Here is a 25,993-nt window from a genome sequence, read left to right as displayed (position 1 = left end):
GGAGGAGGAGGGTGGTTTAGTGGAGGAAGCATACACCGCCGCAGATACCACCACCGAGCTGGGGCCCGCAATTCTGCAGGTGGGTAGGACGCGAGCGGTCCCAGGCTCTGACTCTGTCCCAGCCTCCACTAAATTCACCCAATGTGCCGTCAGGGAGATATAGTGGCCCTGCCCGCCTGTGCTTGTCCACGTGTCGGTTGTTAAGTGGACCTTGGCAGTAACCGCGTTGGTGAGGGCGCGTACAATGTTGCGGGAGACGTGGTCGTGCAGGCCTGGGACGGCACATCGGGAAAAGTAGTGGCGACTGGGAACCGAGTAGCGCGGGGCCACCGCCGCCATCATGCTTTTGAAAGCCTCCGTTTCCACAAGCCTATACGGCAGCATCTCCAGGCTGATCAATTTGGCAATGTGCACGTTTAACGCTTGAGAGTGCGGGTGCGTGGCGGCGTACTTGCGCTCGCGCTCAAACAGTGGCGCTAGCGACGTCTGGACGCTGCGCTGAGAGACATTGCTGGATGGGGCGGAGGACAGCGGAGGTGAGGGTGTGGGTGCAGGCCAGGAGACGGTAGTGCCTGTGCCCTAAGAGGGGGGTTGGATCTCAGTGGCAGGTTGCGGCACAGGGGGAGAAGCAGTGGTGCAAACCGGAGGCGGTGAACGGCCTTCGTCCCACCTTGTGGGGTGCTTGGCCATCATATGCCTGCGCGTGCTGGTGGTGGTGCCTCCCCAGCTGATCTTGGCGCGACAAAGGTTGCACACCACTGTTCGTTGGTCGTCAGGCGTCTCTGTGAAAAACTGCCACACTGTAGAGCACCTTGACCTCTGCAGGGTGGCGTGGCGCGAGGGGGCGCTTTGTGAAACAGTTGGTGGATTATTCGGTCTGGCCCTGCCTCTACCCCTGGCCACCGTACTGGCTCGGCCTGTGCCCACACCCTGACTTGGGCCTACGCGTCCTCGCCCGCGTCCACGTTCTCTAGGCCTACCCCTACCCCTCAGCATGCTGTATTACCAGTAGTGCAGAAACAGAACGCTGTAATTAAATGTGCCGCTTATTGGCCTGTGGTTGGAGGCTGACTTCGCTTACGGAACGCCAGCAAATAATTTGGAGCAAGCCTGCTGTAACACTTAGCTGGCTGCGTATGATTTTGTTGTAGAACTACTACACCCAGCAGAGACCCAGAACACTGAGCACAGTGACAGGCAGGCCAAATAGATTTTTTGCCCAATATTTTTTAGAAAAGGCCCACTGCCTATATTCAATCAATAATATGTCTTCTGTCCCTGCCTACACACTTCTGTCCCTGGAGTATTACTGCAGGGCGCTATGCTCTGCACGGTCGATATACCAAAAAAAAAAAAAATGTGCAACACTGCAAAAAGCAGCCTCCACACTACTGCACACGGTTAGATGTGGCCCTAAGAAGGACCGTTGGGGTTCTTGAAAACTACAATAACTCCTAACGCTCTCCCTGCCTAAGCACTTCTGTCCCTGGAGTATTACTGCAGGGCGCAATGCTCTGCACGGCCGATATACCAAAAAAATAAATAAAATGTGCAACACTGCAAAAAGCAGCCTCCACACTACTGCACACGGTTAGATGTGGCCCTAAGAAGGACCGTTGGGCTTCTTGAAGCCTACAATAACTCCTAACACTCTCCCTATAGCAGCTCCAACACAATAGCACTTTCCCTCAGCTATGTCAGAATGCATCTGTGGCGAGCCGCGGGAGGGGCTGATTTTTATACTCGGGTGACACCTGATTTCGCCAGCCACTCACTGCAGGGGGGTGGTATAGGGCTTGAACGTCGCAGGGGGAAGTTGTAATGCCTTCCCTGTCTTTCAATTGGCCAGAAAAGCGCGCTAACGTCTCTGAAATGAAAGTGAAAGTAACCCGAACATCGCGTGGTACTCGTTACGAGTAACGAGCATCTCGAACACGCTAATACTCGAACGAGTATCAAGCTCGGACGAGTACGTTCGCTCATCTCTAATATATATATATATATATATATATATATATATATATATATATATATATATATATATATATATAAAAATATATAGCTGGAATACCTGGCTTCACCGGAGTTAATTTGATACAGGTGTTTACGTGTTGTTCACATGAGAAATTTTATGAAGTCGTGGTTTCTTTAGAGGAACTGAGCAATAAAATATGTATACACATAGAAATCACAGATGCAGGGGGATCAGTAGCTTATTACTTATTTTCACAGACTGAAATCCTAAACTAAAGCGTAACTCTTAATTCAACTTATATAAAATAATGTGCAAAAAAGAAGGGCTTCGTAGAAAACAGAATTTACAAAAAAGTTTGTTTACAGATGATTCATTTAACCATTATGCACTATCGTATGTATGTCCTCTCGTAAACGGTCCGTATAACGTAATCGCAGAACCGGATACGCTATTAGCCATAGGTAAATATCCTCCAATGAACGATATCACTAGTGGCCAACGGTCGTTGTGGCCTAACCAGTATCAGTTTATTCGTCTTGGCTTAAATAAATGGTAGTGCATACTACTTCTATGATCCTTGTTGCATGACTGAAATAAATTTTGTTGAAAAGAACTGATTTCCTGTCCAGGTTCTTGATTCTATGCGATATTCAGCTCGATGCCTTTCTATCGCCTTCGCGATTCCTCAGGAGCCAGCAATATATAGATAGAACTGGATATGTACAGGATCAGACCTTCAAGTGTGTATTTGAGCACCTTGAGTGTGTAAAGACAGAAAATAACTACAACTCTTGACGTAATGGCCGTAATTAGTTGGACATACGCCAAAAGGAGGAGAATTCTGCTAGTTAGAACAATGACCATCTGTCAAAATAATAAAAGAAAGGGGCTTTTGAGGTTTGCAGACATTGGTTGGTAGATATGTCTACAGGCCTGTTGCCCAGATTGTATGCCACCAGATAGTCTACAGTACTCATGAGGAGTGAAATACCGATATGTCTCCCATGGTAGAGAATTGTAATTCCTCAACCTAAATAATTTTCTATACTGTGACTCTAGGGTCCCTAAGCAGTATCACACCCAACCCAAAAGAGGTACTAGTAGCCCTATAATACTATTCTAAGCTCAAAATCCAATACTAATCATTGGATTCCGGCTAAGGAGGGTGGTAAGGGAACCAAATAAATAAACAGAAAGTCTGGCAGCAGCTCCAGCCTCAAAGGTAGGCTGGTGGCATCTAACCTGAGATCAGGAAATTGCTTCCTTATAAAGCCCTATAGAGACACACCCATGAGTGGGTGGGTGTCCTCTGAGCCAATAAGGTGTTCACATAGACTTTCTATGGGCTAGTGATGTGGTTAAGTATAGATCATTCATGGTTCAATGCTGTATCACCTTATATACACTGTAGGGGTCTAACTAGGATGTCTCTCTCACAGATCCCATGGCCGAGGCTCCGATCATCCAATAATATAAATATTCTGAGCCTCCGGGTTATTGCCGATCATGTGAGAGTTGTCATATGACCGGCCGCGTCATGATACTTCAGAATTTTGTAGAGCCACCCATAGGCCAGTACTTCCTGAGAGATCGGAGGGATGCCCTATAGAGGATACCCGTGTCCCCACTAGTATGGTGGATATAGAGACGCCCATCTCATCCAACATGTTAATAGATAACAGCACAAGTAGAGACGATCGGATGAGAGTTATCAACCTCTCGCCTCGACTTCTCTCAAAAGGGGAGCTTAACGTACTAGAGAGGGGGCTGTCTTTCGTCCTGTCGACCCAATTCAACAAGTTCGGCTGGACGAAAGACATGGCCCTCTTTATCCGTAAGATCAAATGGAGAAAATTTTACTCCATTCAGGATCGACAGAAAACAACGAGTCTAGGATTAGAGGTTAACGATATACAGGGATTAAGGACATTAGAAGCACTCAAAGAAGAAAACGCCCTTTCTTTTATTATTCTGACAGATGGTCATTGTTCTAACTAGCAGAATTCTCCTCCTTTTGGCGTATGTCCAACTAATTACGGCCATTACGTCAAGAGTTGTAGTTATTTTCTGTCTTTACACACTCAAGGTGCTCAAATACACACTTGAAGGTCTGATCCTGTACATATCCAGTTCTATCTATATATTGCTGGCTCCTGAGGAATCGCGAAGGCGATAGAAAGGCATCGAGCTGAATATCGCATAGAATCAAGAACCTGGACAGGAAATCAGTTCTTTTCAAAAAATTTTATTTTAGTCATGCAACAAGGATCATAGAAGTAGTATGCACTTCCATTTATTTAAACCAAGACGAATAAACTGATACTGGTTAGGCCACAACGACCGTTGGCCACTAGTGATATCGTTCATTGGAGGATATTTACCTATGGCTAATAGCGTATCGGGTTCTGCGATTACGTTATATGGACCGTTTACGAGAGGACATACATACGATAGTGCATAAAGGTTAAATGAATCATCTGTAAACAAACTTTTATGTAAATTCTGTCTTCTACGAAGCCCTTCTTTCTTGCACATTATTTTATATAAGTTGAATTAAAAGTTACGTTTTAGTTTAGGATTTCAGTTTGTGAAAATATGTATACACATAGAGGAGCATTAGATTCTCCTCAGGCTGCATGTACCGATGTCCCTCTGCAGAATGTGCTCCCCTTCTATTTTCCTCATTTAGGACCTGAATAATGCTAGCGCCAAATTTCACGCTCGTATGACTCCGGGAAGTTATATTACATAGGGGTGAACTTACTTTTGCAATTAGCATTGAATAAACAAATTGTGACCCTTTTACTTTTCCTATTTAGTACCTTACTTATCTTATTTATGGCCCAAAGAATGCTCATGCCAAATTCACTGCTTGTACAAAAACAGGAAATTACATTACATAGGGATGTGCTTGCTTTTGCAATTAGCATTGAATACCCAGTTGAGACACCTTTACTTATCCTAATTAGGAACAAAAGAATGGCCTTGCCAAATCTCATGTTTATGCAACACTAGGATGTTAGAGAATTAGATTAGGTACACATTACACAGGGGTGCCAATACTTTTGCACTTAGCAGTAAATAATTTCATATTTAGGACCTAAAGAATGCTATTGCCAAATTTCATGTTTATATGACATTGGGAATGAGCTTTTACTGCCCCCAGATTGTCACAGTAAAATTTAACCTTCTGGTTATGAAACCACTCTCCCCAAGCTGTCACTGCCACGATGATTGGAAAAAGTTCCAGCAACACCAAGGTTTTTACCAAACCGACTTCCACCCATCCGTTTGGCAGTGGATCCGTGCAGCACTGGCCATTGGAAAATGTTCCGAATCCCATGCTACCAGCTGTGTCTGAAAAAAGCTTGCATTCAAAACTGTCCATCTTCATTCTGTCGGTCTTCATTCTACTTGTGAACCGGATTAAATGATGCATAATACAACACGCAAAATTCAGTTTACCTAACAATGAATGCAAATTCTGAAGGGAAATTTTGTTTAACCCCTGTGCCTTTGTAAGGTCCAGCCTTAGTGATTCTTATTTATCCTCTGGCAACCTCCATTATATGTGCACAGCAATAGTAATACCTAAATAAGTCAGGCACATAACTGTCCCTCCTGTTTTTTCCGGTGCCAATGGCACCCCCAATATGGTTTGCGACCCATTGCATCATAGCTAAAAGAGAACGACAAATGGAAGAATTAACAAGGCCAAGGCACAAAAAATCATAATAATCACAAAAATAATGGATAACCGACTGAACCCCTGCTACATCACAAATCACCCATTCCAAAAATGAACTAAAAGTCTTGAAATAGGCATAAGAAATCGAAAAGCCCATAGGCAAACAACTACCAATAAAAAGCAAACCATCCCAATAACATCCCAACAATCGCATGCTGTCAGGATGAACTGGAAGCAAACAAAAAGCCGATTCAATTTCGTTTTTTGCCAACAATACCATGTCAAATAATGTACAAATCACTGAACAAGGTTCAGGGTCTACGAGGGGCTGCTGATAAGTCTTTGGCTTTACCCAGAAAGATACGAGATAGGAAGATGAAACTTCACATTTATTCCACATATTCTCCACTGATGTCAACACACTTCTTACATCGGTTTTCCAAGCTCTGTAAGCCTTGCAAAAAGAAGGATTTCGGTTATGCCTCAAACCAGTCATGCGTAGCAGCCATGGCATCAAAAATGGTGTGAAATTTGGTACCCTGTAGGTGTTTCTTCAGGTTTGGAAACAGATGATAGTCGGAAGGAGCTAGATCTGGTGAATAAGTTGGGTGGTCACCCAGCTGGAAGCCTAGCTCCACCAGTTTTGCCATGGTCGCTTGTGCAGTGTGAGCGGAGATGTTGTCTTGCAGGAACAAGATTCCTTCGGACAGCTTTCCGCACCTTTGGCCTTTAGAGCTGCCTTCAATTGGTCCAAAAGTTCAATGTAATGCCTTGCATTGATGCTGGAACCCTTTTGAAGGTAGTCCACTAGCAGCATGCCTTCCTTATCCCAGAACACAGCCGCAATTATTTTAGTGGCTGATTTTCACACCCTGAACTTCTTTGGGCGAGGAGAACTACTGTGCCTCCACTCTTTTGACTGCTCCTTGGTTTCAGGGTCATAGAAATAAATCCAGGTCTCATCCATAGTGACCAGTCGATCCAGGAAGTTCTTATCAGTCCGGAAACGCTGACAAATGGCCTGCTTTTCTGATCTGTTGTCAAAGATTTGGCGATCCACTTTGTAGATGGCTTCTTCATGTTCAAATGTTCATGGATAATGACACAAACACATTCACCAGAAATCCCTATAATGTCTGCTATTCCATTAGCGTAAGTTCGACGATTCTCCAGTATGAGGTTGTGCACAGCATCGGCGATCTCCGGAAAAACAACCTCTCTCGGTCATCCAGGACGTTCTTCATCATTGGTGCTGAAGTGGCCCGCTTTAACTGTAGAATATGAAGGACATTGATCCCCCAATGTCTGCGACATATCATCATGAATATCCTTCGTGGATTTTCCTTGCAGAAACAAGAATTTTATCACTCATCTGCTCTTATTTGCTGTGAATATCACCTAAGACTCCGCCACTGTTGCCATAAGCTACAAACACAACATTTTGAAAACATATATTAGACACATAAGGCTTTCATGTGATGTAACATCCGTTACCATAGAAACAAAAAAAGAACACAAAGCCAAAGACTTATCAGCAGCCCCTCGTATACCATCATTCACTGATGCACTTTTCAGGTACAATAAATGGTGAATCAGCCGAGATTTATTCGGCTCCTTTTTTGGCAAAACCCCCAGCCACTGGCGTAACTATAGAGGATGCAGGGGATGCGGTTGCACCCGGGCCCAGGAGCCTTAGTGAGCCCATAAGCAGGGGCGTAACTATAGAGCATGCAGGGGATGCGGTTGCACCTGGGCCCAGAAGACTTAGAGGGGGCCCATAGGGCCTCTCTTCTCCATATAGGGAACCCAGTACTATAAGTAAAGCATTATAGTTGGGGGCCCTATTACAGGTTTTGCATTGGGGCCTGGGAGCTTCAAGTTACGCCTCTGCCCCCAACAGAAATACAACAAAGTCACCCACAGGGAAAAAAGGCCCTGCCGTATGTCCCAGCCAAACCTGCTACTGTAATTTTTCCCTCACCACTCCATCATGCTGTAAGGCTGATTTCAAATTTTTAACCTAAAAAGGGACCGGGTGCCTCGGAGGAAGCATCTGAAAACTCTGTTTAAAACCCACAAGCAACTGCACTTTTTCTAACTGTGGGTACCTATTTAGATAAGGGACCATCCTTTGAAGACTCAGTGGAGTCATTCCTTTTTCCAGTGTAGTGGCCCAACGGGTCCTACAGAACACTCCAGCGCACTTGTCCTGTCTTACCTGTCTGTAGGCCGTCCATGGATACAGAAGGTGTCGTCTGTGGGAGAGAACCTGTGGCTCCCCTTCTGCTCTAAGTCTAGAGCTCATAACTGATGTCAGCTAGTCTCTCATTGGCTGACAGTCAGGTTCAATTACACTGGTGCAGAGCCCAAGGGGGGGGGGGGGGAAGAAGAATCACAAGTCCCTATGCAGGGGAGGAGTCCAGAAAGTGCTGGAATGGAGAGAGGTGATATAAGCAGGAAGAGCCACAGCTGCAATCAGTCTTCTAGCCACTTGTCCCTCTGTTTTAATTACCCTGCTGCAGCCATCCGGGGGGGAAGAAGCCCAGCTGCAGCACAGAGCTGCAGCAAGATCTCATCCACAGAGGCCATCGCGTAATTTTAGATCTCTATTGCACCACTACAACCTGCTCTGTTGACTCCTATAGCACCTTCTTTTTCATTCCTCTCTGTCTGCTATAACTCCTCTCCTTTCTCTCTATTACTTTTCTTCAACACCTGTCTAGTCTGACTCTCTTTTACTTTTCTTCTCCCTAAAATGGCACTCCACTCAAAACCTCATTCCCCCTAATTACTATATCCCTCTCTCCATCAATTCCTCTCTTCCCCCGTTTTCATCTCCAATTCCCCCCTTTTCCACCTAATTCTACCTTAAACCTTTCCTCTACTCCTGATCCCTAGCCACCATGTCATGAAGGGCCTTCCTTTAGGGCCCCTGATCCGACCCTGTACTTTGGCACACCTAATGCTTCCAAAGAAGCCAATAGAAGGTGCACAAATTTGCGTTCCATACACAAGGAAATGTGCAGTGGCCCGAAGGGTCCTCCAGAATGGTCAAACTTATATTTGTCCTGTCACATCTGTCTATGTGCTTCCCATAGGCATAAAAGGTGCTGCATGTCAAAGAAACCTTGTTTTCCCCTTCCTAAGCTAGAAGCTTACTGCTAGCTGGTTGCCTATGGGCTATATGTCACACCACTAATGAGTCCAGAGTAGAAAACATCAGTGTGTCCCTATGCAGTGAGGAAGGAAAGCAGAGAAAGTGCGGACAGAGAGAGGAAGTGAAGGAGGAGTCAGAGCAGTCCGAGGAGAGGAGAGTCTGTAGCAAGTCGTGGTCGGAGGAGGAGGTGTGCTAGCAGTGCAGCCGAGCGTGCAGTAATTCAACAAGCTCTCAAGGGTAGCAAGGTCCTTTTCCGCTCCCTTGTTCTACCAGGAGAAAAGAGTTAGAGGTCCCACTAAACAGTGAGTTAAACGGTGAATTCAAAGCCAGGATTAGTTCAGCAGCCATTATAACTCTCACCCAACACTTGCATATTGCACTTCCAGTAAGCCCATCAGCTAGTCCAACTTGTGGAGAAGCATTACTGAGTAACCTCTAAAGAAATAGAGAGAGAGCGTTGAAGAAAAATGTTGTTTAAATTACAATTCTTCTGTCTCCAACGTGTTAATCAACTGCATCATTGCCTGTTCTGCCAAATCCTTGTAACACTGCAAAGTCTAAGTGAATTTCAACTGTTTATTTCTAAGGCTTTAGTAAAACTGCATGCTCCCAGTTTACTAGTACAAGCTAGCTGGACTCGCCTCAAGTTATTTCACATCACTTCCCATAAGAGTTCAGATTGGAGTACTGGCGTCACCCGTGACAAAAAAAATACTATTTATTTTCAATGTATCCCTGTATATTATTTGTGCCACTGTGTGACAGCTGAGCAGAATACCGTTATTGCCACTGTTGGGAGGGATGAAAGAGCCACCCATGACAACCATCTTGCAATCCCCGTGGTCTCCTCCACTTTGGCGTGCTCGGCTGTTGCAGATGCCTAAAACACTGCACAAATGCAGTGAAAAAAAGAAACTCATATGGAACTCATTAAGCTAAATATCCATTTCAATTGGTACGCGGTAGTGTCCTGTGCACAAAGAAACATGCTCTGTATGCGCAAAAAGCATAGTAATATCTGACAATACTTGCGTAAAAAATCCTCATCCATAGTGCAAATACGTTGCAGTGAGGATGCACAATTATGTATGTGCCCTTGTGAAGCCACCCTTAGGCCCCTTGCTCACAGGCAGATTTGAATTCTAGATTCCACGGCCGTGGGTTGCATTCAGACGAACGTATATCGGCTCGGTTTTCACGCCGAGCCGATATATGTTGTCCTCGTGTGCAGGGGGGGGGGGATGGAAGAGCCAGGAGCAGGAACTGAGCTCCCGCCCCCTCTCTGCCTCCTCTCCACCTCCTCTCTGCCCCTCTGCACTATTTGCAATGGGGAGAGGCGGGACGGGGGCGGGGCTAATTCTCGGACCGTATATCGGCGTAAAAACCGAGCCGATATACGTTCGTGTGAATTCACCCTAAAATAGATGAATGAGAAGCGAACAGATTCTCGTTCATCGCTAAAATTCAGGCAATCCAATAATTTTCACAAGATAATTGTTCCATGTAAAAGGGCCGCGAAAGGAACTCTATGATTGTTTGTTATCAGATATATCAGATATAGGAAAAGACCAACTGTACAGCTCTTCCCTGTCCAGAAATCTTCCCCGATCACTGTGATATATCATTTATCTCCAGCACTGACATAACCTCCAGAGATACTTATATGATACGTGACTAATAACAGCCACTCCTCTTATAACGCTCTAGAACTGAAATAACCTCCAGAGACATTTACATTATATATGTGACTTGTAATAGCCGCTCCTCTTATCATGCTCAATTACTGATATAACCTCCAGAGACTTTTACTGATAGACACTTATATCATGTGACTAATAATAGCTGTTCCTTTTATAATGCTCCAGCACATATATAACCTCCAGAGACATTTACATCATGGGTGACTAATAATAGATGTTCCTCTTATAATGCTCTAGTACTGACATAACCTCTAGAGGCATTTACATCATATATGTGACTGATATCAGCCGCTCTTCTTATAACGCTCCAGCACTTATATAATCTCCAGACACACAGGTTTCACCTCCATCCACACCCTAATCACTGTATAAAGTGTTTTGTAGTTTCTTAACCCCTTAGTGACCACCCCATAGTGTTTTTACGTCCTGCCTAAAGCGGCTTTAATCCCCGAGGACGTAAAAACATGATTTGTCTGGGGATTAAAGCCCTGCGGGCTCTAGACATAACAGCTCCAGGCTGCCAGCTCCTGAGATAGCTGACAACCTGGAGCTGTCATGGGGGGCTGTATGAAGCCCCCTCTCCTGGTCACCTGATCGCATTACAGTCAATGTAAAGTTAAAGTTTTAGCTCCCCTTACAGATCGGATTCATAAGGGGAGCTGAGGATACTCAACCCCGTTTTACGTGATGTCCAGCGGCGTTCTCGTCCCCCAGGACCCCATGATAGCTTATGCACATGCGTGCCAGATGACATTACATCACGCGCATGCGCAGGGGGTAGGGTTGCCACCCGGCCGGTAATCTACCAGCCTGGCTGGTAATTTTTCTGTCAGGCCAGTGCAGTTTTTTTTTTTTTACCGGCCCCATTAGAGGCCAGTATTTTTAGAGCCTGCACTGCCCCTAGCACCGGTTAACCCTTCTCTGGCAGTCCTGAAATCAGGGGAAACACAGACCTGAGAACCGGCAGCTTCCAGGAACTCCGATGATCACGTCATGTTATACCCTGTGTGGGAGGAGTCAGTGATCTCATGACCACGGGGAGCTCAGTAAATGTAAGACTCTGCAGGTGTGCATGTGTGTGTCTCTCTGTGTATCTCTGTCATTCTTTCTTGGAGCTGTGGAGTCTGGATGGATGGAGTAAGTGAGTGGAGCTGTGTGTGATGTCTGGGGACAGGATGGATGTAGTAGAGCTATGTATGTGATGTCTCGGGGTCAAGTTGGATGTAGCTAAGCTGTGTGTGTGATGTGTGGGGATCAGGATGGATATAGAGCTGTGTGTGTGCAGTGTGGGGATCAGGATGGATGGCCGGCCGGCGCTGCAGTGACAGTGTTAGGACCCGAGGAAGAGAGCAGCGGAGCAGTACGAGGTATGTACCGTGTAGTGCATGTAATCTTGTATGTTTAGGTGGTATACGTTATATCAGCTGTACCAGAGGCGTAACTTGAAGCTCCTGGGCCCCAATGCAAAACCTGTAACAGGGCCCCTAGATAGCTACAAAGCGGGTAGCGTAGGAGCGAGGGACTGGGGGGCGGGAGATTAGGACAGGAAAGGGTTAAGCGACCAGAGGAGGTGGGAGGAGTTAATACAGGAAGAAGAGAGAGGGAGAAGGAGAGTGTGCCATTCCACGTGGAGTAAGAGAAGAAGGAAGACGTGTGAAGGAAGGCAGAAGATTAAAAGAGAAGAAACATGGACCAGCTCGTTCTGCAAATCAAGGAGGCTGTTGCCAGTCAGGGACCTGACTGGCTGATGAGGATGGCCGCGGAGTTCGGAGCTACGCCGTCGGGAGAAGCCGGGGCAGGAGAAGAACAGCCGGTGCAGATGGTTTCCAGCGCGCCCCGCGGAAGACCCCAGAGAAGGAGGATTCCCCCTACCAGGCTGAGCCCGAGCCCAGCCGTGAAGAAGGGGGGCCAGCACGCAAGCCCGAGACCTGCGCGTTCAAGTATCGGTGGCGGAGCGCGGCCGCAGCGAGCCGCGGCGGGAAGCAACATGGGCGCGACCGGAAGAAGCGCCGGAAGAACAGGAGAAACCCCCGAGGTACTTACCGGGACGTCAGCAGCGGCATCAGGAGCGGGTAAGTCCAGCGCGGGAAGGGGTTGCCCCGCGGCTGTCCAGCGTCAGGCAGAGAGAGAAGGGGGATGGCCTGCGCGCCGTGCCGGCGGCGGGCGGATGGATCCGCGGGCCGAAAGAAGTTCCGGCGCCGGGACTCCCATGCGGAGGCAGACGAGCGCCAGCGGCAGCAGCGAGGCCGGCAACAGCGCAAGCGGGCGCAGCAGCGAGAGCGCAGTACAAGGGGTGGGGGGGTGGGGAGGGAATAGAAAGAAGAGGCGCAGGGCGGGAAAACAGAGGGGGGGAAGGGGGGGGAGTATTATTAGGCAGTATGGCCCCCTTGTCGCCCCAGGGCTCATGCCCTAATATGAGGGACAGCGGTATGTACTATAAAGACGCCTCAGGCCGGCAAGGGGCTTACGGGGTATGAAGGAAGGAGGGAGGGGCAGCGAGCAGCGGTCACATGTCGCCACGGGGTTTTTTCCTTTCTGGAGAGGACAGACGAGTGCAAGTAATCGAAGGCACTTCAGGCCGGCAAGGGGCTTACGGGGTGGAGCAAAGTGGGCAGGCGAGACAGAGGAAGGGTAAGAGGGGAGGGGGAAGCTACGTGCCCGGTAGTCAAAGGGCCGGTAGTGGGACAGAAGGGGGGTTAGGCGGCAGGCGGGGGTTTGGCAGCATGGCGCGAGGAAGCTGGCGCAGCGATGCAAGGATAGATAGCTCGTCTTCGGAGTCTGGTGAGCATTGTACACGTCGGGAGGCGCCCCATTTTGCTAGAGGGTACAGGCGCACGGAAGCGGTGGACAGGAGTGGTAGGCGCAGCGGCCATGGGACTTTGGTTTGCGCTTCGCAGCAGGCTTTACCATGTTCACCGGCTTCCTCCACAGAGGAGAGGCGGGCCTCACGTACCGAAAGGCAGGGCGAACGGGCCGCAGCCTCCAGGGCGTCCTATGGCTATAGCATGCTACCCCGTGGTGTCTCCCGTAATAGGGACAGGGTACGACACGCGGTGGTAAGTCCGGAAAGGAGCCAACCGGGACCGAGTCACCCGTCTTTCCCCTCGGCAGGGCCGGAGGACGAATTAGAGGGTGAGTCCCAATGTGATAGAGTGTGGGGTGATTCGTCGCCCAATAACGTGAATAATTTTATGGTAGCGCTGAGAGCGCTGGTGAATGAGTTTGATAAAGGTAAAGGAACGGTGTCGTGTGGTAACCCGGGGAGACGAGACTCGCCCGTGGTTGGTGATGTGGCTCACGCTACCGGGTGCTCGCCAGCAGTGGCGACCGGAAAAAGCGAAGAGTCGGTAAAAGATGGTCTACATTTTTCAGATTCTCTATTTTGTGGCGTGGCCCCGCTGGGGGTGGGCCTCGCGGAGGACACAATTGAGAAAATTAAAAGTGGTATATACGTGGATATTTGGTCGCTCCTATCGGGGGAGCATGTGTCGGTTGATAAGGAGCACTTCGCTGAACGGGACAAGAAGCCCAAAATAGCTAAAACATTTAGCAATTGGCTACAAGCCATGTTGACCCTGGCTCACGTTATATGCCAGTACCAGCCGGGAAAAGGCCCGGAGCTACTGGTATATATTAACACTATTCATAGCGCTTACAAGCTGCACGGCGGTGCGGCATGGTGGCGCTATGACGAAGATTTTCGTCGACGGATTTCGGGAATGAGCAACGTGAGTTGGGCGACAAAAGCGACGGATGCTTGGATCCAGTTGATCCTGGCGTAAAAGCCGGCGAAACCCCTTTTGCAGGGCAATAACGCGGTACCGGGTGGACAGCAGGCACCCGGGGCACATAAGCCCTCGGGTTCCTGCTGGGCATTCAACGAGGGTAACTGTCGGTTTCTTGCAGCATGTAAGTTCCGGCACGAGTGCTCCTTTTGCGGCGGTGCGCACGCAGCGGTACGTTGTTTTCGGAGACAAAAGCAAAACTTGCCCACGGCCACAGCGTCGCCCGGGGGCGACGCCAGTGTACGCGCTGTTTCTGGAGGAGTGGTTAGGCAAGTACCACAGGAGACGGGAAGCAAACCTTCTTAAAGAAGGTTTTAACACGGGTTTCGTCATTCCACATCAACCGGGTTCGGCGTTAACGCTTAGTCGCAATTTAAAATCGGCGTATGATAATAAAGAGATGGTGATGGAGAAGCTGCTAAAGGAGGTAGAACTGGGTCGGATGGCGGGGCCTTTTCAGGAACCGCCATTCGAGAACTTACGCGTTTCACCTTTGGGCTTGGTACCAAAAAGGGAACCGGGTAAGTTCCGGCTTATCCATCACTTATCCTACCCGACGTGCGAGTCAGTCAACGACGGGATCTCCAAGGAGCAAACAGCCGTATCGTATACTTCCTTCGATAGGGCTGTCTGCTTAGTACGGCAGGCCGGAAAGGGGGCTCTGTTGGCAAAAGCTGATATCGAGTCCGCTTTTCGACTATTACCGGTGCATCCAGATTGCTTTCCCTTGTTGGGCTGCCGCCTGGACGGCTTATATTTTGTGGATATGTGCTTACCGATGGGGTGTTCCATCTCTTGTTATTACTTTGAAGTGTTCAGTTCAATTTTGGACTGGATGCTTCGATACGAGACGGGCATCCGATCGGTGTTGCATTATCTGGATGATTTCCTTTTCGTCGGGCCATCAGATTCAGAGGTATGCGGGTTGTTCTTGGCATCATTTCAGGATCTGATGGGAAAAGCGGGAGTACCGCTGTCACACGAGAAAACGGTCGGTCCGGTGACATGTCTTACATTTTTAGGCATTGAAATCGATACCATGGCAATGGTATTTCGTTTACCGGACGAGAAGGTAGCGCGGTTGCGATAAGAAGTTAAGTTGGCTGGCAGTTCTAAGAAAGTTACACTGCACCAGCTCCAAGTAATTATAGGCTTGTTAAATTTTGCGTGTCGGGTCATTCCGATGGGCCGCCCGTTTGCAAGGCGGCTGTCATTGGCGACAGTCGGGATAAAAGAGAAACACCACTTCATCAGAGTGACAAAGGGTATGAAGGAGGACTTGCACACATGGCAAGTCGTTCTTCAAACGTTCAATGGTCAGGTGATTTGTCAAACTGCGGAAGTTGCAAACGAGGAGCTGGGACTGATGTCGGATGCATCGGGCTCCTGTGGTTTCGGTGTAATTTTGGAGGACAGTTGGTGCAGTGCACCATGGCCCAGAGAATGGTTCGAAAGACGGTGGGTGAAGAACATAACACTGCTGGAGATTTTTCCGCTAATGGTGGCGGTGGAGATCTGGGGGCCGGTTTTGGAAAACAGGAATATCTACTTCTGGTCGGATAACCAGGCAGTAGTAACAGCGGTGAACAAGCAGACATCCAGATCTCCCTTGGTCTTGGCAGTTTTACGCCATTTGGTCTTGAGATGCCTGCAGAATAATATTAAGCTGAAGGCGAGACACGTACCCGGAGTAAACAATAACACGGCTGATGCTCTTTCTCGTTTCCAGATGGAGAGATTCAGGGAACTCCACCCGACAGCGGATGTCAAAGGGGTATGTTGCCCGGCGATCTTATGGGAAATAGTAGAAGAGAGCTCACGACTCTGATTCGCAACTCCGTTGCGGAATCGACGTGGAAGCGATATAATGCAATATGGAAAAGATGGTTGATGGCAGCAGGGGGACAATTCCCTGATGGAGCGCGGGCGAGAGCGGTGACGTTAGACAGTATGGCGGAGCTGTGGCATCGGCGAGCTCGGCGCGCAAGCACTTATCGGCCATTGCGTTTTTGTTGCGCCTGCACGGACGGCGCGATGTGACAAAGGATTTTGTCTTCGGACAGATACTTAAAGGTTGGAAAAAAGAAAGGTCGTCAAGAGACGATAGGCGGCTGATAACTTTTGAGCTGTTAAATGCGATGCTGAACGTTTTGGGAGCAGTGTGCAAAGACGAAAGCGAGGTGCTGCTCTTTCGGGTTGCGTTTTCGTTAGCGTTTTTCGCAGCATTGAGACTGAGTGAAATAGTGGCTCCCAGCTGTAGGAAGCTGGGGGGGTTGCGTTTCGAGGATGTGCTGTGCAGTGAGTCGGATATAAAGTTATGCATCAAAAAGTCCAAGACTGATGTGTATGGCGCAGGCGAGTGGCTGCGCTTGTCGGCGTTGGGGACAGCTGCGTGTCCTGTGGCGTTGCTGAAACAGTTTTTGTCGCGGCACAGCGGAAAAGGACAACTGTTGCCGCATGCATCAGGAGCCCCACTAACCAAGTTCCAATTTGGGGCGGTGATGCGCGCATGCTTGAAGAGATTAGGTTTCGAGCCCAGCGAGTTTGGCACGCATTCTTTCAGGATTGGCGCAGCAACGTCAGCGTTCGCTTGCAGATTAAGAGGAGACGAGGTGAAGCGGGTTGGACGCTGGAGGTCGGAGGCGTACAAGTCGTACGTCCGACCAAACTTGAGAGTGTTATAGTTAAAGTTACATTGTGGTGTGCCGTTATGTGTTTATTTTGCAGGTTCGGAGTGGACGGTTTGGGTGGTGGGCCACTCTTTCATTCATTGGGCAGAGAAAAGAGCGGGGACCCGGCCCATTGGCAGGAACCTGGGCCTAAAAGAGGTCCAGGTGAAATGGCACGGGATAAGAGGTCTTCAATGGGCCAGGCTGCTACAAGAAATATTGTGTGTCAGCAGATGGTCCCAGGGGAAAGTGATATTGGTAATTCATGCGGTAAGGGTAGCTGAGTTAGTGACGCTTATGAAAGGTGCCAGGTATGTGGAGGAAGGATGGTGTCCATTTAAGTGATATAGGTATGGACACATTCCTATCGGGGTTGCAGGACGGGGTGGAGGCGGCTCTGTCGCTGGCATGTGGGGGGCGGATGGCAGCGTAAGCAGGCTGCATTCTTCATGGCGGTTTAGCGGTATTTCCATGCCAGCTGGAAGATTGAGGGTGCGTACAGGCCGTAACAGGCTTTCTCACGCCTCGTAAGGTTTAGAGCATTAGATGTTAAGAACAGGCGATAGGCATGGAAAGAAGGAAATAAGTTGATGTTATATACTAATAATAAATAAGCTGTGGCCTTCCCACATAATTTATGCCAGCATAGAGTGATATACATGTCTAATAAAGAATTTTGGTTAATAAAGAAGTTTTGTTACTAAGAAGTGGTCACGTGTTTTATTGGAAGGGAGCGGGAAGTGTGGGGAGTCCCCCCAGTCTAGATAGCTACAAAGCGGGTAGCGTAGGAGCGAGGGACTGGGGGGCGGGAGATTAGGACAGGAAAGGGTTAAGTGACCAGAGGAGGTGGGAGGAGTTAATACAGGAAGAAGAGAGAGGGAGAAGGACAGTGTGCCATTCCACGTGGAGTAAGAGAAGAAGGAAGACGCCCACCCGCCCGCCCTCTGAGCTGAGGGGGGAATGGGAAGGGGTTTTCCTGGTTGTGAGGTGTTAAGTTGTCACAGCAGTAGGCGGTTTAGCGGTATTTCCATGCCAGCTGGAAGATTGAGGGTGCGTACAGGCCGTAACGGGCTTTCTCACGCCTCGTAAGGTTTAGAGCATTAGATGTTAAGAACAGGCGATAGGCATGGAAAGAAGGAAATAAGTTGATGTTATATACTAATATTAAATAAGCTGTGGCCTTCCCACATAATTTATGCCAGCATAGAGTGATATACATGTCTAATAAAGAATTTTGGTTAATAAAGAAGTTTTGTTACTAAGAAGTGGTCACGTGTTTTATTGGAAGGGAGCGGGAAGTGTAGGGAGTCCCCCCAGTCCAACTATAAGGCTTTATTCATAGTACTGGGCTCCCCATATGGAGAAGAGGGGCCTTAAGGGCCCCCTAAGGCTCCTGGACCCGGGTGCAACCGCATCCCCTGCATCCTCTATAGTTACGCCAGTGAGCTGTACATATAATTACATACAGGACATATCCAGGTTACATCAGCATTACTATACACAGGTGAGGTATATCTCCTGTATATAGTGATATGGACCATGCTGGGGTAACCTGGGTATCTCATGTATATAATTATATATGTGTAGATTGTATGCGAGTGTCTGCAGCGTGTTCTCGTGAGTAGATGAAGTGTGAATCACACTACACGTCATCTACTTGCGAGAATACGCTGGCCTGGATCCCGCACATGCGCACAAACGCTGGACGAGATCCAGGAGATAAAGGAGGAAAAAAAATGCCGATAAGCCATGCCCCAAGTCACTCCCCCGACACTCCCCCTTTTTACCATGGCCGGTATTTATTCGTGACAAAGGTGGCAACCCTAGCAGGGGGCCAGAACGCCCAGGTATGAGTAACCAAGAGCAGGGATCTGTTGCATACAGCTGCTCCCGGTCACATGATCGCTGCTAACCAATGGATTACTGAGATCATGTAAAAAATTTTAAAAAGTATTTTAAAAAAAAGGAAAAAAAATTGCTTCATCGAGATGAATTGCAGACCTTACCCTGGTTCTGACACATGAGCAAAAGCCACAGGGTAATATAAAATCTCCTGGCTCTTGGCTACCGAACGTAGCCAAGGGCCTGGAAATTTCACAGGGAGCCGCGGTACACAGTCCCTGGTCACATGATCGTAACTATCTAATGGATAACGGCGATCATGTAAAAGTAAAAAAAGTTAAAATTTTACCTCCCGTCACAGATCCGATCCATGAAGGGTGGTGAAATAACTTACCTAAGGCCACCGGAGATGTCCCCTGATGGGATCTTTCTCTGCGGACAATACCCCATCTTTGGTGCATGCACCGTTGCCAAAAGCTGGGGAGGGCCCAGGAAATTTAAAATCTCCTTGCTCTTTGCAACTAAAGGTAAACAAGAGCCTGGAGCAGTGACCAAGGGCTGCGGTGAGTGGTCCCCGGTCATGTGATTGCCATTATCCAATGAATAATTGTGATCACGTACAATTTAAAAGACAGTTGAAGCTTGACGCTCCGATCGGTCTGGGCCCCGTTCTGCACACGGGCATAATATAAGGGCCACAATGGATATGTCTCTGAACACGGGACAAATGGGGGGATCCATTTTGGGGTGAAAGTCTTCATTCATATGTGTGCTGTACACATAACTTCTGAAAATAAACGGTGCTGTCCAAATACACATGACCCCCTTCAGTGAATATATTAAGGGATGCAGTATTTAAAATGGGGTCATTTGTGGGGGTATCTATCATTCTGACTCCCATGAGCCTTTGCAATCTCAGCTTGGTGAAGGAAAACAAAATGTTCCTCAAAATGCTAATGATTAATGTTAAATTTGTATGTATCCTAAATGGTTAAAAAACAAGACAGTTTTTCCCTTTGGCATCCAGAATAAAGGAAACAGATGGAAATATGTATCTTATCAAAAATTTGTACATTATGTTTGCACATATTTAAGATATTACAGTTGAAAATATGAAAAAATGACAATTTTTTTCAAAATTTTCCCAATTTTGGCGCTTTTAATAAATATACACAAATGCTATCGGTCTATTTTTTCCGCCTAAATGAAGTACAATATGTGGCGAAAAAAAAAAAATGTCAGAATCACTTGGATATGCAAAACCTTTACGGTGTTATTCCATGTTAAAGTGACACAGGTCAGATTTCCAAAATTTGGCCTGGTCATTAAGGTGCAAATAGGCTTGGTCACTAAAGGGTTAATACAGTTTCTGATTTAGGCTAATTTCAGATGAGCGGATGTGATATCGGGCCGTGAAACTCGGTCTGATTTTGCACCTGTCAATGTGCGTTTCCCCCACAGATGTAAGGTGTTTTGTGACAAAAACACCTTGCATCATTTCAGGGAAGTAGTATTCCTCCACGGGCTTTAGCCTTTTCAAAGGATCACAGAGTGTTTACTATTGTCTTCAATGGGAAACCTCATATCAGATCGTGTGCACATCCCACTGTGTGTGATGTGTTTCCCGGAACACTTTTGAGAATAATGTGCGATGCGTTCCGAGGGAACATCCAAAGATAGGACATGCCACAATTTTTTCCTCGAATTGCATCATACAAAAGAATGATTCTTCTATGGCCACTAAAACCTTGAGTGGCCGAACGATCACATGCACAATTTACGGCACATGAACATCCGCTGCTTCTTCTAGGTTCTGTACAGTGGACACTAGGGCCGTAGCACTGGACAGGGAGCTGTCAGAGTGCGTAATTATTCGATTTTGCTTCATTTTAAGCCCTTTTTATGTCCTGGAAAATTTCAATCAAACAGCAGTTTTACTCAAAAACCACTGCAAGCAGCTTAATTGATCAAATTGAAACCTTCCCTGAACCAAGGTAAAACTGCACATTGGCGGGGTATTAGACTGCATCACAACACATTCAGCTGCATGGCGACCACTACATGTGGCCTTCCACTAATGTGGTGGAATCAGTTGATCTCCCCTAACCAATCATGAGCAGTGTTACATACAGGGGTGCAGTGGCAATGTGTTATACCCCTCAACCAGGAAGTTGAGAGGCTTTTCGGTGATGCTGCTGCCCCCACTACTTGGCACTGATCGTTAATAGATTGTAATTATTAATAGAGAATTGCTAATCAGAAAGTTGACCACTTACTTATATATGGAGAAACCTCGGGGCAATGTTGTCTGGTAATCAATCTGAGATTGGCATAAATATCACCAGGCAGAGAGAGGTTCTGGGGGTTCGGGAACACTAGAGAGGAGGATCCATTCTTGAAAAAATTATCAAAGAAATACGCCAACCGCTTGCCTTCTCTGTACAGCAAAGCCATGACCACCAGCTGAATGAACAGGAACACCAGCAAGCACCATCCCTTGGTGATAGTCATGATTTGTAAAAAGCAGCAAAAACACAAAAAGCAAAAATCTCCCACCACCTGGGTATCTCCTTCGGATTAGGGTGCAGCAATCAGTAACTTTCTTCTTTTGTGCTGATCAACGAAGATAACAAGATGTGTCATCTCTCCATTCTGTGGGCGGCATAACATCCTGATCGGGAAACTTGCCGAGGAATTTCAAAAACTTCATAAACTGTAAGGGAGGTTTAAGGCACATGAGCTTTGTTCTGTCTTCAGATGCCGCTGCTGTTTCTTTGGGATCCTGGGTCACAATGACAGAGGAACATCTTCAGATCCTACAAGACATTAGAAAGGAATGGCTTTTAGATGGTGGTCACCACATGCCGACGCGTTTAGAGGAAAAGTGAAGTGTGATTGTTCTCAATAAGAGAAACCAAGTAATCTTGTAGATATGATACCTTTTAATGGCTAACAAAAATACATGATGTTACAGCAAGCTTTCAGGATATAGCCCCCTTCGTCAGGCTGATTAATGAAACTAGTTTGGATGGCACATAATTACAATATACAGATGCATAGGGGAGGGGTACGCCCCTCTTAATCTGAATAAATGTTCATACAGAAATTTGAGACTTAAAAAAGACAGTCTGAGCTGAGGAATGCAACAGTTTTATGATGTCCGTTATCTCTAATGCATACATAAGAAGATAGAAGAATAGAGAAATACTACATTAACAGCACCTTCCCTATACTGCAAACCAATTGATCGACCCACATATCTCAGATGGACAGTTACCATCCTAAGCACTTCAAAAAGTCCATTGTCTATAGCAAGGCAATCAGATACAATTGGATCTGCTCCAAACCAACAGACAGAGAGGATCATTTACACAATCTCAAAAATACAATTTTTAAATCAGGGCTACCATCCCACCTCAACTGATGACCAAATTAGCAGAGCCACCGGGATACCCAAAATCAACTACTCCAATACAAGGAGAAATAAAAAAAATGGATGTGTACCTCTAGTAGTGACCTGCAATTCACATCTAGAGATACTAAGGAAGACTGCAAAGAAACTCCATCATACCCTACACAAGAATGACCATCTGAAAACGATATCCCCGAACCCTCCGATCTCTCTGTCACTCCCCCTCCCCCCCCCCCCCCCCCGGCTCCTCCTGCTCACTCCCGCAACTCATCGCTCTCCCCTGCCGGCACCCGAATCTTTAGAGACGAGCGGCAGGTACTCGCATAAGGCACTACTCGCTTGAGTAGTTTGCCTTAGCGAGTACGCTCGCTCATCTCTAGTTATATATATATGATTTGTAGCTGGTTGAGGTGGGGGCATGATGTCACTGATAACAATTTTTTGGTGAGCAATGTGCCCTTGAGAGTTCGATGAGACCAGAGATACGCTATTGTAAGCTTGCCGAGAGTAGGCCATATCTGTTTTGTGTGATTGTCTAGTTTCTCATCCAGGTACTCAGGAATGAGCGTTAATGGCGCTATGGGGAATGGATGGAGAGCTAACTCATCTTGTAGAGAGTTCCAGGCCTAACAGGCTCCACTCAAGAGAAGATCACATGATGACTTTTTGTAAATTTTACGTGAAGGAAGCCGAAAGTCCCTTAATAAGGTTGTTCCATAGGATGCTTGCGCCAGAGAGCTTACTATTATATATAGGTTTTTCTAGGGCTTTATCAGTTCCAGTCATCTATTTAATTGGATTGATTTGTAATACTGCGACATGTCAGGAAGGTTGATGCCACCACTCTCCCTCCTCTGAACTAAGAGCCTATGGGACAATTGAGGTCTTCTGCGGTTCCAGAGAAATCTGGCGAAAATTGATTTGATACATTTGAAGAAGGAGTTCGGAAGTAAAATTGGTATCAATTGTAGTTTATACAAAATTTTTGGAACAATGTGTTTGAATCAAAATTTTCCTACCGAACCAGGAGAGGAAAGGCAAGTCATATGTTCGTAAAAGTGCTGTTATTTCTTCTAGGAGTGGGACAAAGTTTGTGTTATATAGGCTCTCAAAATTTTTTCTGATTCGAATCCCAAGATATTCAATGTGGGTTTCGGCCCAATTAAAGTGAGGACATTTGGAGCTTTTTTGCAGTTTATGGGGGAGAGTGATATTTAGCACAGTAGACTTGGAGATGTTTACTTTAAAATTTGAGATGGAGCCATATATTTGCAGTATTTTGTTTTTTACAAAGGCTCTGTTTCAGATTTGTAAAGACAAAGAGGATGTCATCTGCGAAAGCTATCGTTTTAATTGAATGATGGTTCAACTTTATCTCCTGTATATCATTACTCAGTCTAACCATTTGTAAAAGGACTTCCAGCGAGAGGATAAAATGCCTTTTCAGCATCTATTCCTAATAAAATTAGTGTGATTTTTTTTTTTGTTTGTTTTGAGCGTATCTTATTACATGCAAAAGGCGAGTTGAGTTGTCCTTTCCCTCTCGGCCCGCCGCAAATCCGGATTGTTCTTCATTAATCAAATTTGAGATGGCTTTATTAAAGCTTCAACAGAGTAGTTTAGCCCATAATTTGACATCAAGATTTAAGAGGAAGGTAGGCCTGTAGCTACCGCAAAAAAGTGGATCTTTACCCTCTTTATGTATAAGTGTGATAAAGGCTTCCTGAGCCTGTTTGGGTAATTGTGCTCCTTCCGATAGGGCATTGAATGTTAACCCTTTGAATCCAAAATTGGATTGCAGAGTTTCCTAGGGAGTTTTCTCTTTCTGCCATTATACAATGGCGCCACCTGCTGGCTAGAGCCAGTACTGCAGTATTGGACATGGTGGAGAGGCCCCTGACAACAGAGCGGCCAGTAAGAATACCTGCCGGACGTATTTCGACATCAAAAGCTGTACAGCCTTCAATCAGAATGTCTTTAGACGTCAGACAGCGGATTGGAAAGGGTTAAGACTAATTATAATATTATCTCTTGGAATCTTTTATAGTAAACTAGGGGAATACCATCTGGACTTGGACTTTTGTGTATTGGAAAGCTATTTAAAACTAATATCAGTTCTTCAAGTGAGACTGGTGCAACTAATTCAGAAGCCTTGTTTCGGTTCAGAGAAAGGAGAGCAAGTGAAGATAGCAAGTCTTCATTTTTTTTTTTTTTTAGCATCTCTCCTATGATTATCTGGCTTGTTCAGGTTGTACAGTTTGGCATAGAATTCCTGCAAGGTTTGTGTTATTTTAGTGGAATCGTGGTGTATACCTCCGGACCGGTCAACAATGCTAGAGATATGCATTTTACTCCTGGCCTTTTTTATTACTGAGGTCATGAGTCTACCACCTTTGTTACCATGTGAGTAGAGCTAATGTTTGAAGTAAAGTAGGGATTTTGCTCATTTATTGTTAAGTATGTCTTTCAGCTTCTCTCTGAGCTCTGTCTGTTTTGCTTGAGCCTTCTGTGCCTTTTTTTTTTGTTTCAACAGCTGTTCCAGACTACAGATTTGTGATAAAATATCATCAATTTATTTTTGTTTGTGCTTTTTCTGAGCCGCACCAAGAGCTATATATGCTCTGATATATGCCTTGTGGGTCTCCCAGACCAGTGGTTGCTTTTCTGAAGACTGCATGTTCTCTTTAAAAAAAAGTTCTAAGTTGTTAGATACGGTTCTAATCGTTTCTTGGTTACACAGTAGTGATTCATTCAGTCTCCAGCTCCAGCTTTTACGCACTGAGCCCTTCAGAGCAGGGGCGTAACTAAAGGCTCGGGGGCCCTAATGCAAAACGTGAGCTGGGCCCCCCCCCCCTCTATCTGTATCTGTACCCGTACCCAGGGGCGTAACTAAAGGCTCAGGGGCCCTGATGCAAAACGTGAGCTGGGGCTCACCCTCTATCTGTATCTGTACCCGTACCCATACCTAAACCATGCTGAACAGAGACATAACTTGAAGCTTCTGGGCCCCAATGCAAAACCTGTAACAGGGCCCCCAACTATAATGCTTTATTCATAGTACTGGGCTCCCTATATGGAGAAGAGAGGCCTTATGGGCCCCCTAAGTCTCCTGGGCCCGGGTGCAACCGCATCCCCTGCACCCTCTATAGTTACGCCCCTGCCTGTACCCATAACTAAACCATGCTGCACAGAGGCATAACTTGAAGCTTCTGGGCCCCAATGCAAAACCTGTAACGGGGCCCCCAACTATAATGCTTTATTCATAGTACTGGGCTCCCTATATGGAGAAGAAAGGCCTTATGGGCCCCCTAAGGCTCCTGGGCCCGGGTGCAACCGCATCCCCTGCACCCTTTATAGTTACGCCCCTGCTTCAGAGCAAGAGATACTATGACTGGGGGCATGGTTAGAAACTGTTATATTTCCTATGCTCGAATTTCTTATTTGATGAATCAGTTATGAGGCGATGAAGACATAGTCTATTCTTTGGTGTGACCTATGCAACAGAGAATAAAAAGAATAATCTTTAGTTGACGGATTGCGAGTTCTCCATACGTCAATGACATGAAAATCTTAGAATGTGCTTCAGAGTTTTTTCCTAGCTTGTTGAGATATCTGAGATCTCCCAGAAGAGGAGTCAAGAATAGGATTTAGAGTAAGGTTAAGGTCTGGTCACAGAATTATTTTAAAGCTTCTAACAACCATGGGATCTGGGTTTTATTTGGGGCACAAAGATTTGGCAGTGTGAATGTCTCTGAGTATATCTTG

General features: G+C 46.6%; 2 protein-coding genes across 4 annotated transcripts in view; both read right to left on the bottom strand.

Annotated features, from left to right (window-relative positions):
• The window catches only part of LOC136633508 (uncharacterized), a 767,630-nt gene that overhangs the window by 476,504 nt on the left and 265,133 nt on the right, over nucleotides 1-25,993 (bottom strand). The gene's annotated exons all lie outside the window — the stretch shown is intronic.
• The window catches only part of LOC136631953 (beta-1,4-galactosyltransferase 3-like), a 121,702-nt gene that overhangs the window by 44,019 nt on the left and 51,690 nt on the right, over nucleotides 1-25,993 (bottom strand). For all 3 annotated transcript variants that reach the window (XM_066606472.1, XM_066606470.1, XM_066606471.1), the window contains one exon: nucleotides 21,093-21,632. In XM_066606472.1, the coding sequence (XP_066462569.1) occupies nucleotides 21,093-21,327 (235 nt within the window). In that variant the 5' untranslated portion in view covers nucleotides 21,328-21,632. The remainder of the gene's footprint in view (nucleotides 1-21,092; nucleotides 21,633-25,993) is intronic.

Source organism: Eleutherodactylus coqui, chromosome 6, assembly GCF_035609145.1.
Source record: "Eleutherodactylus coqui strain aEleCoq1 chromosome 6, aEleCoq1.hap1, whole genome shotgun sequence".
Lineage (NCBI taxonomy): Eukaryota > Metazoa > Chordata > Amphibia > Anura > Eleutherodactylidae > Eleutherodactylus > Eleutherodactylus coqui.
This window is presented reverse-complemented; position numbering and strand designations above follow the sequence as displayed.